Genomic DNA, 17,718 nt, shown 5'->3' on the forward strand with positions numbered 1-17,718 from the left:
CATTGGCTGCTTTTGTCCTCATTTTTCCCCTCATTCCAGTCATCTATTCCCTGATGAACCTTTTGAATAAATTGTATGCTTAACTACTGAATACTAATCATGGAAGGCATCCCACCAGGTTTCTCTTATGTCCGTTAGATATATTTGCCTTCCTATAGTAGGCATTCAAACTCCTTTTCCTTACTTCTTATACTGTGAATAATAGTAGTTATACATTATTATACACAATGGTCATTAGCTTTTTGAAGAAATCCCTGTTATTTGAGCAATTTAATAGGCTCCATTAAAGCAAGATTCTTACTTTCCCTGCATGTTAGACAAGCCTTTATTTGAGTCCACGTTTCAAAGAATTTGTTTCCAGCCCCTAGAAGTTTCACTTTAAAGCTCTCCTGATCAAATTCACTGCCTTTAGTTGAAGATGGTTTTATCAGTCTTTCTGAGGTACAGCCCATCTTGGGTCAGCAGCCTGGTACTTCCTTTTCCAATATTTTTCCATGGACTAGAAAAGGCATGTCAAACTCGCAATGTCACGTGACGTCGCGCAACATATCGTGACTTTTCCCCCATTGCCGGCAATGGGGTGGGCGCAGTTTCGGCGTGATGCATCCGCCCCGCGGGCCGGCAGTTTGACATCCCTGGACTAGAAGAAAAGAACATCACTAAGCGCCCCCCTCCCGGTATTGAATTTGTTTCTTAAATATTTGAAGCTTTATTGTAGTTGTTCTTTGCAGTATAATTTGTCCCATGATTATTAGTAAGCAGGGATAATTATCAGTGAACTTGGTCAACTTCGGAAATGTTTGCCTTTGTGATTCTTGCTCCTGGCAGACAGCACACTTAGCAATCAAAAGGATTGAACTGGGACATCGGTTTACTTTGGGTCCTTACAAAACAGTCACAGGACTCTTCTTTTTCTTTCTTTCTTTCTATAGAGTTGAAACTGTATCCTCTTTGCCTTTAAGGGGTTCACCATCATATCTCTTGTTCTCTAACCCTTGCTTCCTCTAAAAATGTGAAAGCTATTTCTCAGCCCCAGTGGGGTAGTATATGTTTACAGCATTTGGGTCTGTTTGTCGGTCTGTTCATTGGGATTGCTCCACCTTGCCTACCTTATAAAAGGATTCTTCCTCTGTCAGTTCTTATGATAGCGTCTCCTTTGTTTTGTTTTGATAATTGCACTTTCTTACGTGCAGAATTGTAGCTACTCCCTGCTTAATAAGACTACTGAAGTATTAATATAGTGCTGTTTTAATTGTTGTGATTCAAACAAGTAGGATCTAAAAAAGTGATAAAGATTTTTAAAGTTACAAGCATTGTGCTGTAGTGTACTTTTAGGCAAACAATTGCATCTGCTTAGAAAAGGTATTCCTTGCTTAATAACAGTAATTGTGACTAGAATGTCCACTATTAGGTGATGTAGTCATAAAGCATGATGTCACATGACCACATCACTTAGTGATGGCAATCCCTGTAGTCCCTGTTGCTGTAATTAAGCAAGGATAGCAGTTGTTAAGGGAGGACCTGCTCGCAACTTCCTGCTGGCTTCCAACAAGCCTAGTCAATAGAGAAGCTGGCAGGAAGTTGTAAGCCCTGGGCAGCTCACAGGCAGGCCAGTGGACAGGTCAGTGACTTCTGTGGCTTGAGCGCAGCCAGCCAGCAGTTAGCTGCTCCCAACAACAGGTGGCACAGCACAAACACAGCCGGGTGGTGGTGGTTGCTCCCAAATAAGGGAGGGCATTGGGGTGGCTGCTGTGGCACAAGTGTGTCCAGGTGGGAAGCAGTTGCTTCTGGGTGTGTGGGTTGAGTGTAGCTGGGCAAGGGGTGGGGTGGCTGCTACTGAATGTGGTTGGGTGTTGCAGACATGCAATCTAGGAGGTAAGCGTAATCTGACTATAGTGGGTTCTCAGGAGAAAGAGTGGTGAGATTGACTTACAAGAGTTACCCCATGGCCTTGCTGGCTTCCCATTCACTTTGCTTATGTGGGAAGCTGACAGGAAGGCTGTCAATGGCAGTCACACAACAAAGCAGTATGGAGTAGTACGGAAAGAGCTCTTTACTACAAACAAAGTTTTCAAAGTTGTTAAAAATTCAAATGTACTTAATGGGTTTTAGTTCAGTGGCAGGATCATGTTTTTAAATATCTTGAGTTTAATCTCTGGCATTTCCACACAGAACTGGAAAATTTCCTGTCTGAAATTCAAAAGTTTTCTAGTATTTTAAGCAATAATTTGATTATTTCAAATATCTTTGTATTACAAACATTACCGCCTATGCAACATTCTGAAGTTTCTTTGCTGCCTCCTTATTCCATTTTCAGAATTTTATCAGTTAAAATGCCATCTTCATATTGTCATTTTATTTTCAATATTGTGGTTTAAACATATAGAAATCTGAAATTTTCTTAATGTCTCTTTCTGTATTATATTGTTCCTTTCACATTCTTTCATAAGTAGTTGGAGATAGCTCTAATACTGTTATAGGGCAAGAGAAGGCTGCTGTTGTCATCATTTCTAATACTAGCCTGAGCGATAAATCTATTTCCTTAATGTCACTGATATATAATTTCAATTCATCTCCAGATGCACTATTGATTGGAAGAAAGGAAAAAATGTTACAGTAAAAACAATAAAGAAGAAACAGAAACACAAGGGTCGAGGCACTGTCCGAACAATTACTAAACAAGTACCTAATGACTCATTTTTTAATTTCTTCAGTCCAATTAAAGGTAACATTGATTCAATTTATTCTGTCCTTACTTTATAATATTGAACTTTTTGAGACTTGAGTAGATTTTGTAAAGATTTAGAGAGTCAAAGCAAGTTAGAACTGGCAAAATGTTGTAACGGTTACAGAAATAAGCCTCCAGCTCAGAATAGGTACTTAATTTGGACCATGATGTAGTTAACCTGGATGAGGTACTTGCAGTGTTTTGTGGAGCACTTAAAATCACTAAGGAAGGGAGGTTGCAGGGAGTTATCCTTTTGGGAAAAATATATATATGGTGCTTTAAAAGGCTTAGAGCAGGGAATGGCTGCAAACCATGAACTGAACCTGAGCATGATTAGCTTTAACATGCAGAAGAGAGACACTGAAGCTCTTAACAGGCGGTTTGTAAGTAGCCCAGTCACCGATAGTGGATAACCATGTAAATATTCTAAATAATAATAAAAAACAGGAATCTCTCTCCTCTGATCGTAACACTTTAGCCTACATAATCTGGTGGGAAATTAAAATATATTCTATTCAGTTTTAATTTTGAGTCTAAATTTCTGTCCCATTATTCTTATTTTACTCACAACATTTTTGGTATTGAAAGATCACTAAGCTGTTTTATGTATTCTTTCTTTATTCTGAAATTTGCTTGAATGCTTAGGAATAGCATTGGCATATTTAGAAGCTGTTGCCTTATTTTTAAGTAGAACATTTTGCTTCCAAACTGCTAGGCAGTCCATCACCCATGTTCACTATTAGCAGTGAATTATGATGCTGTAACAGTGAAAATACCATAGTAAGTTTTGTTAATTGTAAAGTGATGTTTACAGGAGTATGAAAGGTGATAATGAATCAAATTTGTAAGATCCAAATTTGGGGAGATTCTTAGAAGCAAGAAGCTTAAAGAATGGAATGAAGTATATGAAGCATTGTATAGCATGGTTAAAGCAAAAATGATTTGAAGGATTTGTGGAGTATTGAGAACCTCAATGAATGCTGTTAATTTAAGCCAGGATTGGCTGTCCTGTTTATGCCTTTAATTTCTTTGATCTTTACTTCTTTTATGAACTTTGTATAATGTTGCTTATTCAGAACAGTGAATAGAGAGAATATTAAGAAGTAGAATAACATGCATGTGTATAGAAGGTTGTATAGTAGATCTTTCTCTTAGCATAGCTAATCAGAAGGCTTTCCTTTTATCAATACACATTCAGCTTTGTAGCTACCTTTTTTTAAAAAGATGCCCCCTTTCTCTCATTTGCTTCTTTCCACCCAAGCATATAACCCTGAGTAGATTGCAAGGAAAAAGCTAACTATACACCAGAATACATACTACCTTTTCTTGATGAGCCATAATGCTGAAAAGAGAAGACTATTTTATCTGTCAGGTATTTTTGTACCAAGAGGTGACACAATTTAACTATCATTAAGTTATTAGGGATCCTTCAGCTGGTTATCACTCATAATCCATAAAACAGTGTTGTGCAATATCTTAGATGTATTTCATGCACATACCATGAATCATAACTTTGAGCTACATATTAATCCTGGTGTATGTCATCTTCTTCCAACAACCTAAAAATTGAAGCATTGGGATTAACAACATAATAGTTCCTACTTGTTAGATTCTAGCTTTTCCACATGATGTCTTTTCTTACTTAGTTGCAATGCAAAATTGTTATTTAATCTATGGATCATGGCTCTGAACTAGGAAAAGACACAACAAAACTTGGAAAAGCAGTTTGAATATTTGTTATCAGATTTTTCTGGACAAGAGAGCTGTATTTTATTAATCAAGAAAAATAAAGTTAACACAATGTTGTGAATTTCTTCTTATCTTTCTTATCATAGTGAATGCAAATAAGAGAAAGAAGATTCCATAGTACCATCCCTATAGGGTTATAGATAATTTTGAATAAATCCTTTAAGATATGATTTAATATTAGTGATACAACTATATCAGAGCATTGGTATTGCATTTAAACAATGCTATTTATTATTAGATGTCCTTTGAATCTCCTCTACATGGAAATAATAAGTTTAACACAAATCTCTTTTTTAATTATGTAAATATTAGTGTCATACAAACTTATCCATTCAGCTAAAACTACTTCCATGTTGAATCAGACATGTTTTGCAGTTTTCTTTTGCACAATTTTTCTGACTCCAGTGTTTTGTGCTTAAACTGCTGGTTTAGGAAACAAAGGGAGAGAGTTTACATTGGATTCCTATTTGTCCCCTCACAAAGGCAGTATACTAGAACATACTTTGGATCTTTTTTTAAATCTATCTATTCATATAAATATTATACAGGTTAGCATTTGAAACACAAAAATTGTTTTATAATCAATTTACAGTACATTTGTTTTTTTTCCCCTGTAGTTTCAGGAGATGGAGAATCACTGGTAAGTTTAATTTCATTTTTTTTAAAATAATGAGTTCAGCTTTACAACTTCACATTTGATCGTTCAGATCAAATATTTCATTAACCATATTGCATAAAGTCTATAATCAATTCAGTGATAGCTTTCTGTTTATTTCTTTTCCCCCTTTTCTCTGGTGTTTGGTCTCTAAGCATTATGTAATCTCTACTTGATCTCCAAAGCTAGTCAATAATTGTTCACAATATTTTTTTTGCTTCAAAAACAGGTTTACAGCTTTGACTGGTTTATAAAAAAAGGGCTGTTTCTGATAAAATGTTGATATTACTTGATACGTTATTGAAAATAGAAAGTTTGGGGAATAGACAAGCTTTTTTATAAATCAGAATTCTCTTTTTTAGCAGTTGCAAATTAGAAATGCGTATCTATAGTCTACAAAATATTTCAATTTCAGTTCTATTACTCGTTTTAAATGATTTCTTGATGATAAGATAGATGTAGTTATACAGACTCATAATTTCTTCTTTTCTTCTTTTTGCAGGATGAAGATTCAGAATGTACTTTAGCCATAGATTTTGAAGTTGGACACTTCTTCCGTGAAAGAATAGTGCCCCGTGCTGTACTCTATTTCACTGGAGAAGCTATAGAGGATGATGATAACGTATGTGTCTTCCAATTACTTCAGGTTTATTTGTTTACGTATTTATTTTTGCATAGAGGCATTGTATTTGCTTTTAATAATAATAAATTTTGTTGATTAAAAAAAGAAAATTCGAAGCTTTAAAGTCAAGATTAATAATACATTAATTCTTAGTTCAAAGTTGGTAATTTCCCCACTATACGTGAGTCCTGCACCTTGTAAGTAAACTAGATGGGCAATACTGTCCTCAAAAATTTCCCAGTAAGAATTGTGTTTACTTAGTAGGCATGAATGATGAAACATCATTTGGAAACAAAAATTGAGGTTTGCATATACTCTGCTTTTTATTACTTACCGTATACTACATGAAATAGAGCAGGTCCATACTATAAATAGATTAATTCATGCATTTGGCTAGATGCATTTTATTACTACTGTATATGATCATTCAACAAAACCTGGGCTGAACAAGAACATGAGAAGTTGGGTCAGTGTGTACTTCACCCATTGGACCCTAATATATAAAGAGGACTAAATCATTTCCAGCAATTGCTGTAATATTTAAATAGTACTTAAGTTTTCAATGTCCGGTATAATAGTAATCCTAGCAATAGTTCTACCAGTAGGTTGATATTACCGTAATAGATGTGTGTAGAAATGCTGAGTCTGAAAAGAGTGGCTTATATAGTGCTGTTCACTGAACGTACCACTGTGGGGTGATATGGGACTGAGAACGTACCAGGTAGTCTTTTATTCAGTGCATTATCCTATCTTAAAGAAAATATTACAGACAGTTTTGCTGTTTGTATGACAACTATACCTTTTTGTAGCTTTAAAAAACAATAAATGGAAAAAAAGATAAATTATGCAAAATACAGAATCTTCTCAAGCAGGAATGTTTATTAAGAACTTTAATATTATATTTAAGTACAGTAAAGTAAAAAGTAGAGATTCATTTGAATTGGGCTCAGCCCAGGTCCTGGCTACTTAACGCATCTGGTTTTCTCAGTAATAATAGGTAAATGATTTGCTATTACCTTCTTCCATGTTTTTTTTCCCAACTTACCTGTCTGGTATACAAGCCTGATAATTCTTGATGGTATCTTAAATACTAATTAGGTCCAGCCTTGCTCAACTTTTTGAGATGTCATAGTCAATGATTTCCATCTATATTGGCATTGCAGTCTTAAAGACAACTGGTCGATTGAACATTTACCAAAACCTCATAGAAATTCCTCAAGTCACGATGAATATTGAAATAGAAAAGTATTCACATCTATTGAAAGTACTTTGCAATATTTAGGATAAGTGATCTATTCATCTTTCTCTTCTCTGATATAATTATTGGAATGTAGAAAGATATATTAAATTATTCACTAATTTGTTTATGGAGGTATTAGTCTGATACGCTTTAAACTGTCAGAGGTTTATAGGTAGATTTAGAAAAAATACGGTTCAAATATTCATATAAATGCTACATGTAATGAGTGTAAAGTAATATCTAAATGAGTTTCTGTCTTCCCTCCCTACTCTACTCCATCCTTAATTAGTTTGAAGAAGGAGAGGAAGGAGAAGAAGAGGTGAGTATATCCTGGTTTAATATTTTTTATTGAGTAGAATACATAATAAATATTGTAGACTGAATAATCAAGGAGACTCATTTTAGAACAAGGATTAGCAATCTGAGGTCTTAACATTAACCTTAATTTTTGTGTTTTGTATGTGTATATGTATTGACCAAGATGTAATACCTCAGTATCAAAGTCAGCAATAACAAATTGGCTATTGTGTGTATATTTAAAAGACAGGGCAGCTAGAGGACTTATAGAGCTAGAATTCTTGAAAATCAGCACAACACTGTTTATTTTACAATTACATTAAAAAGAAGTTAAGTGCAATTCTGAGAATTTTACTCCCAAACGATAGGAGGACAGAAAGTAGGCTGAAGTCAGAAGAATTCTATGTTTATTAATTCTCAATTACAAATAGTTCAGTGGTAAATATTCTGTAGATACGATCTGCTTCTGAAAAGGCAGAAACCATATGATCTGACTCTCATTCCCTCCTCCTGTAGAGCATTTCTTAGTTCCTTATTAATCCCTTCGCTTATATAGAGCAGAGATAGGTCTTTTTTCTATTTCCCATTCTCCCCCCTTTTTTCATTTTTTAAACAATTATTGATAAAAGGAACCATCCTACTTTGCCCCCTTCTGGTTGTTGTTTCTTCTTTCTCCTGTTTTCTGAGACTTCCGGTGTAGGGTGTGGATGGATGTTTATCAGATTTTGGAGGCCAAGTGTAGTGAGTTTATTTGTAAGTGAGCTGCTGTAGCTTCTTCAGTGACCAGAGAAGTTTCTGCAATATTTATCCCTCTGCCAAACTTGGATGCAGCAGAATTTCAAAAGACAAAAGTCTTTGCAACATGGGAAGGAACAGTCCACTCATTTTAAAGCACTTTTATCTGTAGACAGGCTACTGATCATTTTGAAAGTCTTATTGGCAGTGCTTTTTTTGTAAAAGAAAAAGGTGCCAGAACTCACACATGTCATACAACCCACTTTGCCTACCCTACAAGGTTCCATCCAAAAAAGGTGCCGGAACTCTGTTCTGAGGATTCTATGAGAAAAAAAGCCCTGCTTATTGGAATTATTAATAGCCATCGATAATTGAGAAATTGAAAAAGTTCATGGTCAGTCAGGAGAAAAGAAGGAGAAAAATACCTGCAATGTGTTCATTCTTGGAAAGGTGCTGTTTTAGTCTCACTGATATTTTTAGCTACTTTTAAAAAGAATGAAATACTAAAAAAAATATTCCAATTTTTCTTCTTGTCAGACTAGCTAGAGGAAATGTTAAATAGTCTATGTCATCAGTTTCAGTACAAAGATCAACTTGTGTTTATCACATCTTCTCAAAGCAGCATTCACATTTCACAGCATTTACCAGTTTTGTTAGTTGAAACCCCTCTTTGATCTCAAATATTTTCAAAAGTTATAAAAATATTTAGCAATCAAACTGCCTCAGGTAACAAGCTTGCTTGACAAACCTTGTAAACAGAAAAATCCACCTAAATGATGCCATTAACTTATCATAAAGACTATATTCCTTTCTCTGAAAAGACAGGAAAATCTAATAGATAACAGATGCATTTAATATTACAAAGCAGTGGACTCATGTTTCTGGCCATTGTGATTAATAAAAGTCAGCAATCAAAAAAAATTGATGAAACAATGTGCATAATGATGTCAAAAAAAAGTATACTTATCCTAGTCCTTTCCTTTTAAATCTAGGAATTAGAAGGAGAAGAAGAAGGAGAAGAGGAGGAAGATGCAGAAAGTGAACCTAAGGTTAGCTCTGTTTAAGTACTTACATTAAGCCAAAATTATAAATTGCACCACATACCACATCAATTCTACTAATTCTCAAGTTAATAATTTACTAACTTTAAAAAAATGGCCCAATTTTCTTTGCTCATTATTTATTCATTCGAATGAGTACATTCTCACTTTTTCCTTGCTAGCGCTAAGCTAATACTAATTCATTTCATTTTCTTTAACCTAACAGATTAATAGTTCTATAACATGGCATACATTATAAATAGCACATTCTGTTTATCTTGTATATGTATATTTATGTAAATTTAGAAGTTATTTTAGCATATGCCTGCTTATTTAAAAGGTTTGCAGATTTGAAATATATTTGTCCATTTTATGCCCATTTGCTTTTGTGTTTCTTTTGTTTTTCTTTCTAAAATACCAAAATTTACTTTATTCATTTCATTTTTTCCTACATGCCTAACAGAAGGAATTCTTAGTTTGCACATTACGCTTGATAAATTCCACAGATACATTTACAGCAGGGGTGTCAAACTGCCGGCCTGCGGGCCAGATGTGTCATGCCAAAACCACATCCACCCCATTGCCGGCAATACGTAGCAACATGTCATGTGACATTGCGAGTTTGACACCCCTGATTTACAGGGAAATTTATAGTGGTCTAATTGTTATGTGGTGTTCCTATGTGATCTTTTTCTCTTGAATGAAAATTTTAGTCATGTAGGTAGGATGAAATTATTCATGAAATATTTCTCTCTCTCCTCCCTTTTCATTCCCTGCACCAGACTTTTTAAAATTACAGCATGGAAAGAATCCTTCTTGTCATCAGTTCTCATACTAGTTTTACTTACACTGATAGCTGGTTATCTGCAATATATTAACCAGAGATCTACATTTAAATAAAAGTAATATACACAAATGTTTACATGTGAAAATTGGATTTGAATTTTGAACATTGTACATGTTGACTTGAACATATACTATTACAGTAATAACATGATAGTTACTGAATTGAAAATGAAAAGCATTGCAGGCAAGTGTTAACTTCTTTGGCTACAAAATAATGGAAAATATGCTTATTATTTCTGTGAATGATTGTGACAAATTGTTTCTTGTGCCTTCTGGAATACTAGTTACTGCTTTTTACTTTTGTTTATTTGGGTCCATTTCACCTTTCTTTTATGCTGACAGTTCGTTTCAATTTTTCCCCATTTAGGTGTAATTTAAATCTGTTTATCATTCATTCATTCATTTATAGGTAAGGTTGAATTCCATTAATACATAACTTCCAAGGCTTCCCTTTTTTTTTGTAACCCATGCAAATCTTATTCATTTAAGTACCTAATTTATTTCATTCACCTATTCTATAGAAAGAAATGGTACTTTATCAAGATAGTATATAATTAAGTCCGCAAGAACTTGGTTAATGTTGAGAAAAATACATAAAATAGAGGTGACTCTTAAATTGTAGATAATGGACCATTTTGAGGGGAAATTGATATTTATTTAGCTATGTGTTCTCAAATGTCCAGATACAATCTAAAAAAGAAATGTTCCAGCCTAACTACTTAGTATTCAAATAATATTCAGTTACTGCTTTCCTTACTCTTAACCAGATATTCCCTGTATATTCTCAGTAAAGGGTACATCCCAGTGGCTAAACGATTATCATACTGTTACTTTTGGGGGGGGGGTTGTTCCCAAAGTTGCCTTAATATGGATTATTGTACTGTAGAGCTAATTTTATAGATAGCTTTTCTGTCTTCACTTTTTTTTGGATATTTTAAATAAAAGACTTGCTTCTGAGAAGCTGCTACACATGATTGATCAATGTTCCATGACCTGCATAGGAAACATTTCTAATAGTAGAAATGTCAGGTTTTGCATACACTCAACACTAAGGATATATAAGAGAAAATAGGAATTACAGTAATTCTTCTCTGAATAAAATATTCAGTCAATTGGAAAACAGCATTGCATATTAAAGGTAGTCCTCGATATACAACCACAATTGAGCCCAAAATTTCTGTTGTTAAGCAAGGCAGTTACTAAGTGAGTTTTACCCCATTTTACAATCTTGCCACATCTGTTAAGTGAATCACTGCAGTTGATAACATGGTTTTAAAGTGAATCTGGCTTTCTCATTAACTTTGCTTGTCAGAAGGTTGCAAAAGATAATTATGTGACCCCTGGGGCACTGCAACCATCATAAATGTATGCCAGTTACCAAAAGTTTGAATTTTGATCATGTGATCATGGGGATGCTGCAATGGTTGTAAGTGTGAAAAATGGTCATAAGTCACTTTTCCAGTGCTGGGGTAACATTGAATGGTCACTAAATCAGTGGTTGTAAGTCAAGGATCACCTGTACTCGCCCTTTTCATTATCCCTTTTTAAAAATGCTCCAGGGTTTCACAATAAGTATGTTGCATTACGTATGTGTAATCTTCATCTTTAATATTAACAGAAGAAATACACAAACTTACTGTACTCTGTGCTGTCAGAATGATTTGATTTAGATTTGCTACTGTTCAAATATATTGGTGAATGGAATACAAAACAGGAACATGCTTAAAGCAGTCATCAGAGTTAAAATAATTGTTTTTATTAGAAATTCAGGTGACGTGAATTGAGCTTTTAACAGTTAATCATCAAATGAATATTAGGAAAGTATCACAAATTGTAGGGAGTTGTTTTCTTGCTTTTGGAATTTTTCTTCCATTCTTCCTTGCAGAATCCTTCTTGCTTGGAAATGTTTTTAAATTACTTTACATATTTATATATTTGAGATCTTCATGCAGAGATACCAAAGTTTAAATTGTGACGTCTGCTCTAAAATCTTTATCTTTTGTTTCCTATAAGTGTTCTTGGTTAATTTGAAGGTATATTTTAAACTGCTGTCTTTTGAAATAGCTAGCATGTTCTTCATATGCTTTTTTATCATTTTTCCACAAATGTATATTGTGTGGTTATGGCTGAACAGTTCAATTTTTATTTCAGAATATTTCAGTGTGTTTATCTATGTGTGTTTATTTGCGGGCGCATACATGCGTGCATAGATTAGGCAGTGATGGTGAGATCAGCTTTCCCTTGCAGATTATTGTTAGAAAAGCAGTGCTGAACTGTGGACCTGTGAACAATAACTCTACCATCAACTAAACCTTTCAGAAGGCCATTTGCAATGATCTCTGGGTTTTGTTTTGCAGATTTGACCAGCTTTTTGGCAGCTCTAGTGTATTATTTTTCTGGGGTTTCCATAATTTACCTTTATTTCAACAGTTTCATTAACTTCTATTTCTTAACAATATTCCTATGCTAGTACAGGTAATCTTCAACTTACGACTACCCATTTAATAACAGTAGCAGTCATGATAGCTTTGGAATAGGTGCTTTACAGCCATTATAAAATATTGCACTGCCCCATCGTATGACTTCTTTTTAGGCTCTTGGTAATCTGTTTACATTTATGACTGGTTGCTCTATGATCATGTGATCACCATTTGAAATCATCTTTGCTAGCTTCCCCAGAAAGTCAGTAGGGAAGCTGGCAGGGAAAGCAGAGAGGACATTGGATTTAAGGTCCATTCCCCCAGTGCACGGAGGGATTCCCTTTTCCTTCCATATGTGTGTGTGGGGGGGATCCTCCCACACTCTGGAAGAAGGGACTTCAAATCGGGTAAAAACACTGAAATCGGGTAAACACCACTGTGCCCTCTCCCCAGTGTTCCACTTAATGACACATATGGTTGCTTAATAACCACAACTGGGAAGGCCAGGATTGTTGTTGAGTAAAGTGGTCATGTAGCATCTTGCTCAATGACCAAGATTCCAGGTCCAATTGTGGTCGTAAGTTGAGGACTATCTGTATGAAACATCCTCTGTTTTGTTAATGTGAATTGCCTCCATTTTCGTATGCTTACACCGCTGCCAAAGGAGCCTATGGTGGTTGTAATTAGAACAATGATTAGTACTTGGGAGGACAGAAGAGTCAAATTATTTGTTCATGTGTGGAGTTATATTGACCTTGCTAATTGTAATTCTGATCACTTATTTTAGCCTTATTAACAATTCAAACTTTTTTTTTAAAGAACACTGAATCAGCTGTTGAAGGGTTCCAAATTTCTGTACTTGATATATTCTGTGTTTTTAGTTTGAACCTTAAATAAATTTACATGAATACGAATGCACATACTTGTGTTTAGCACTGTACAATATATCAATATATTGCTGTACAATATATCTGTTCACTTAAGGATTCATTGAAATGTTCAGTTTTACCTTTTTGAGAGGGGGCATGCCTTCAAGTCAGTCTCAATTCCTGCTGATTTCCTTCTTCCTGGGGCTGATAGTGAGTGAGTGGCCCAAGGTTATCTAGCTTGTTTCATGTTCGTTCCCTTAGTTTCTAGTCTAGCGCTTTAACCAGTAAGCCAAACTGTCTTTCTTAATTTGAGTTAGAGAAACCTAAATGTTTGCACACAACTGTTTACCTATGATAACTGTTAAACCTCTTCATTATCCATTCAGGAGTGTGTAGGAAAGGCTTTACATGGATTGTTTGTATTTTATTAAAAACATCTTGGGTTTTCCTTTAGAAGATTTTTTTTTTTAAAAAAAAGACCAATTTTAAAAATAAACAGCGGAACAGTTACCAAAAATTATTGTGATTGTCTTTAATAAACTATGCAGAACAGGGATAGCTGTATTCATGCACAATTTGGGTAGCCTACAAAGGGTCCTTTTGTTTCAATTTATCCTTTATTGTAAACATAAAGGACATTACTCTCCCTTTTTTCTTCCTTCAGTGTTTTCTGCAGTCCTTGCTCCCGATAGTATACTCTTAGGTGATCCTATGGCATTTTGCTTTTTCTTAAAACTGGAATTATGTTTTTATTTCTTTATTTTGAGAGATGTTCTGGTAATGTCTTGGTGGAATTTGAAACTTTCTTTGAGACAAGTATCTTAGAATATAGTCCTTTTATCAGGATGTGGTTAACCTTCAGTATATCTATATGCATTTTTTTTAATATTTTGAAAAATGCTAGAATGTAGGTATCAAGAAAGACTCCTCTCTGAACAATGATCTGAAAGTGTGATAATGTTGGTCTGGGCCAAGCAGTACTGAATGACATACATCCATTTATTTATTCCAAATCTCAGGAAGGAATGATATAAAAATGTAAAAACACAGATTGTTATACCAGTTACTGGAAAGAATATATGAGCCCCTAGCCACTGTATGAAATAGGATGATACACCTTTATTGTAATCCATTATTTTTGTAATGGTTAAAATATAGGCGTAATCAATAAGCAGTGCTTCAGATTTGAAGGCAAAACAGACAATGCTGAAAATTTGCAGAAAAATGTGACATTTGGACTGCAATTCATTCTTAAGCACCTTTTAACCTTTAAATCCAAAGCACTGCACAGCTTTAATAACTGGTTGTCTTGCCTTTAGGATAAAGAATAATATCTCCATCTCTCAAAGCACAATATCTTGAATATTACTTTTCAGGTAGCCATTTTCATGTCTTAGTTCTCACATTGGTTATGAATACAAAATTAAATTTAATGTTGAATTATTCAGTATTATATAGAAATATCTCTTGCATAAATCTCTTTTTTCTTTTCTTTTTTAACAGAAAGATGCCAGTCAACCTGCTGAATGCAAACAACAATAAGGAAATACCACTTCAGAGTGATATTTGAACAGCCTGTAACAATATTTGGATACCTGGCCTGCAGTTCAGGAAATTCCATTACTGCAGCACAAACTTATTAACAACGCTTAAACTAAATTGTTTTCAAATGCATGATTTTCACTAACTCTTTTCTTATTTTTGCTTAACTTGTACAGTGGCAACTTAATGCATTTGAGAAATATGAGGTTTAATTAAAGCACACTCTACAGTCTTTGGTACAATTTAGCTCAACTGTCTCCGTAGGCTTTTCCATTAAATTTAAAAAAAATTAATTTGCCTTTTTGAAAAACTTGCCCTCAATGCAAGGTAAGTTTTTTTGATCAAAATAACTATGGAATAGGAATATTTAGACTATATTAAATTAATAAATTACAGTAAAAACAAGTAAAGCAATATGCCTTCTGGTAGATCTTTTCCCTTTAAAATAAATCTCCTATAACCATTCAGACAGACTAGTGCTACAGAGTACCTTAAAACATTGTCATTTCCAGTAATTTTCAACTGAAAATAACATTTCCCTTATCTTTGAAGAAAGGAGTGGTTGAGAGACATTTAGTTGTTCACCTTATTTATTCATTTTTGTAAGTACTTTGGTGAACTAGTACTTTTAATAGTTTTAAAATACTTGAAGAAAATCCTGTTTATAAACTATGGGTACTTGTATGTGGAAAACTCATACTTTACTCAAGAAAATGATTGCTTCTCAGACATTTCAAAACAGCAACCCTGATGTGGGCTCCCTAGGTTGAGAAGGTTGCAGCACTTAAGTATATATATCCCTGGTTTACTCGGCACTGTTCAGACATTCTTAAATCCAAAGGCTTGAAGCCTGGACATAAGCTGCAACAACATACGCTTGTTCTCCACTGTTGGGTGCAACTTCCCTTTTAATCTTCCTTCAGCCTTAAGAACAGACCAGAGTTTGATGAACCGGCATGCTGTAATTTATATCCGACCTTTAAATCAAATGCAGATGGTCTTGGGGACTGTTTAGCCATCAAGTGCAAATTACAGCATTGGAATTCAGAGAACATAGCAAAGTATGGCTTCCACTAAACAAAAAATAAAGTGAAACTACACACAAACGTGGCAAATAATGTTTTGGATAAATTAGAAGATGATCCAGTTTGGGGTCTGTGACAATTATATAATATAATTGGAAAAATATAAATACATCCTGGGTGCATATTTCTGATGTTTTATCTGCAATATCAAGTCACTCCGTTCTGCATTTCCATGTTTTTTTTAAAGCTCCAGAAACCTTCCGAAGAATATTCAGAATACAGTTCACTTTTCTTAAGCATACAATGCCAGCTTATGGCAACACTTCATTACCAATTGTATGAATGCTGTTACCAGGCATGTAGAGAGTGCTCCAGCCTTATCTTATACATTTGTAACTTAATACAGTGTTTTCAATTTGTACAGAATAGTTAGAATATTCTATTAAAGTTGTGAAACATGGAGCGTATTGTCCTGATAGTTTCTCTAACAATACATGACATTTTCTGGTCACATTCATCAGGGTGTGACAGTAAGAGCAACTAATCACATGGATCCCTACTGAGATTCCAATTGTAAACTTCCCTGTATGTATGGTAACTTATTTTGGTTGGGGGACTCAGTTGAGTATTGAGTTTTAAGGCGGTATTTCTCAGCCTTGGCAATTTTAAGATGTGTGTTGTACTCTAGGACAGGGGTGTCAAACTCAATTTCATTGAGGGCCACATCAGCATTGTGGTTGCCCTCAAGGGGCTGGGTGGGTGTGGCCTGGGTGGGTGTGGCCTATTGGGTGGGCATGGCTAGAGTGCGTATGGCCTACTAGGTGGGCATGGCCAGCTCTACATCATTCGCATCAAGGGGGCCTATGGGGGCCTGGGCAGTAGTGGGACAGATCTGAGGGTCTCTGGCAGAAGGAGGGTCTCTGGGCCAAGGCAGTGGGGGCCGTTCCCTCACTGTTTCCAGGATGGCTTCGTGGGCCACATGAAACCACTTCGTGGGCCGGATCCGGCCCCCGGGCCTTGTGTTTGACATGTCTGCTCTAGGAGTTAAAATCCACAAATCTTAAAAGTTGTCAGGATTAAGAAACAGTACTGTAGGGAATTGATTTGAAAAAAGAATGGTAGAATTCAATAGAAATCATTGCTGTGCTGGGCAATTTAAACAAAAAAAATAGAATAATGCTTTTATTAAAAAACAAACAAACTAGGGTTATAAAATTAAGCATGTTGTGAGTTCCATACACATTAAACAAAAGAAAACTGGCAAAATAGAAGGAGGAAATTTGTTAAACAGGAAAAAAGGGGAGACAGGCTGGAGATCTTGATGCAGCTCTAATTTTGTAATACTGTAAAACGCTTCTACTGTAGTATCTGCAGCTGTGAAGAAATTTTTATATAGCTGTCTGATTCTAACACCTGCAGATTAGGGTGTGTCTGTTCACCTCAACAGAAACCTTGATAAATGTATCAGAAGAAAATATAAGTATGAATGAAAATAGTTATTCAAAGTGTAGTCAGTCAACAAGCCAAAACCGTCTTTACAAATGTAAGTAAACATCCAGGAAGAAAATAATCCAGCTAGCATTTGCATTTTGTTGAGAAATTCTTTACACGTTCTGTATCTTATCAATAGAATGATTGAGTTTCTTCTTTCTCATTCTTGTGTAAATAACAGCAAATAAAATACTGCTTTTACTTCCCTTTTCTCAGTAAACCTGTAAGTAGCAAACTTGATATTTATAACAACATAGTAAATAACTTCCAGAATACTCAAAGGTAGAGATGAAAATGCAAATGTACAACTTTGGCCTGGCTTTAATTATCTCATAATACAGTGGTTTTACATACTGCTTGTCTGCTAATTTACATTGTTCACTGATGACAAATTTCTTATTTTCAGATTGAAGTATTTGTGGCTGGATTATAGGGGTCCCCCCCCCGCCACAGAGTTGT

General features: G+C 34.9%; 1 protein-coding gene across 5 annotated transcripts in view; it reads left to right on the forward strand.

Annotated features, from left to right (window-relative positions):
• NAP1L4 (nucleosome assembly protein 1 like 4) overlaps positions 1 to 17,460 on the forward strand; it is a 35,162-nt gene extending 17,702 nt beyond the window's left edge. For 3 of the 5 annotated variants that reach the window (XM_081335655.1, XM_081335658.1, XM_081335656.1), the window contains 6 exons: positions 2,580 to 2,725; positions 5,095 to 5,117; positions 5,635 to 5,754; positions 7,284 to 7,313; positions 9,019 to 9,075; positions 14,705 to 17,460. In XM_081335655.1, coding sequence (XP_081191781.1) covers positions 2,580 to 2,725; positions 5,095 to 5,117; positions 5,635 to 5,754; positions 7,284 to 7,313; positions 9,019 to 9,075; positions 14,705 to 14,743 — 415 coding nt within the window. In that variant the 3' untranslated portion in view covers positions 14,744 to 17,460. Of the gene's footprint in view, positions 1 to 2,579; positions 2,726 to 5,094; positions 5,118 to 5,634; positions 5,755 to 7,283; positions 7,314 to 9,018; positions 9,076 to 10,279; positions 10,322 to 14,704 lie in introns of those variants that run through there. The other 2 variants (XM_081335657.1, XM_081335659.1) reach the window with 2 other exon arrangements.
• Positions 17,461 to 17,718: the final 258 nt, after the last annotated feature.

This window comes from Vipera berus (assembly GCF_964194415.1).
Source record: "Vipera berus genome assembly, chromosome: 1".
NCBI classification, from domain to species: domain Eukaryota; kingdom Metazoa; phylum Chordata; class Lepidosauria; order Squamata; family Viperidae; genus Vipera; species Vipera berus.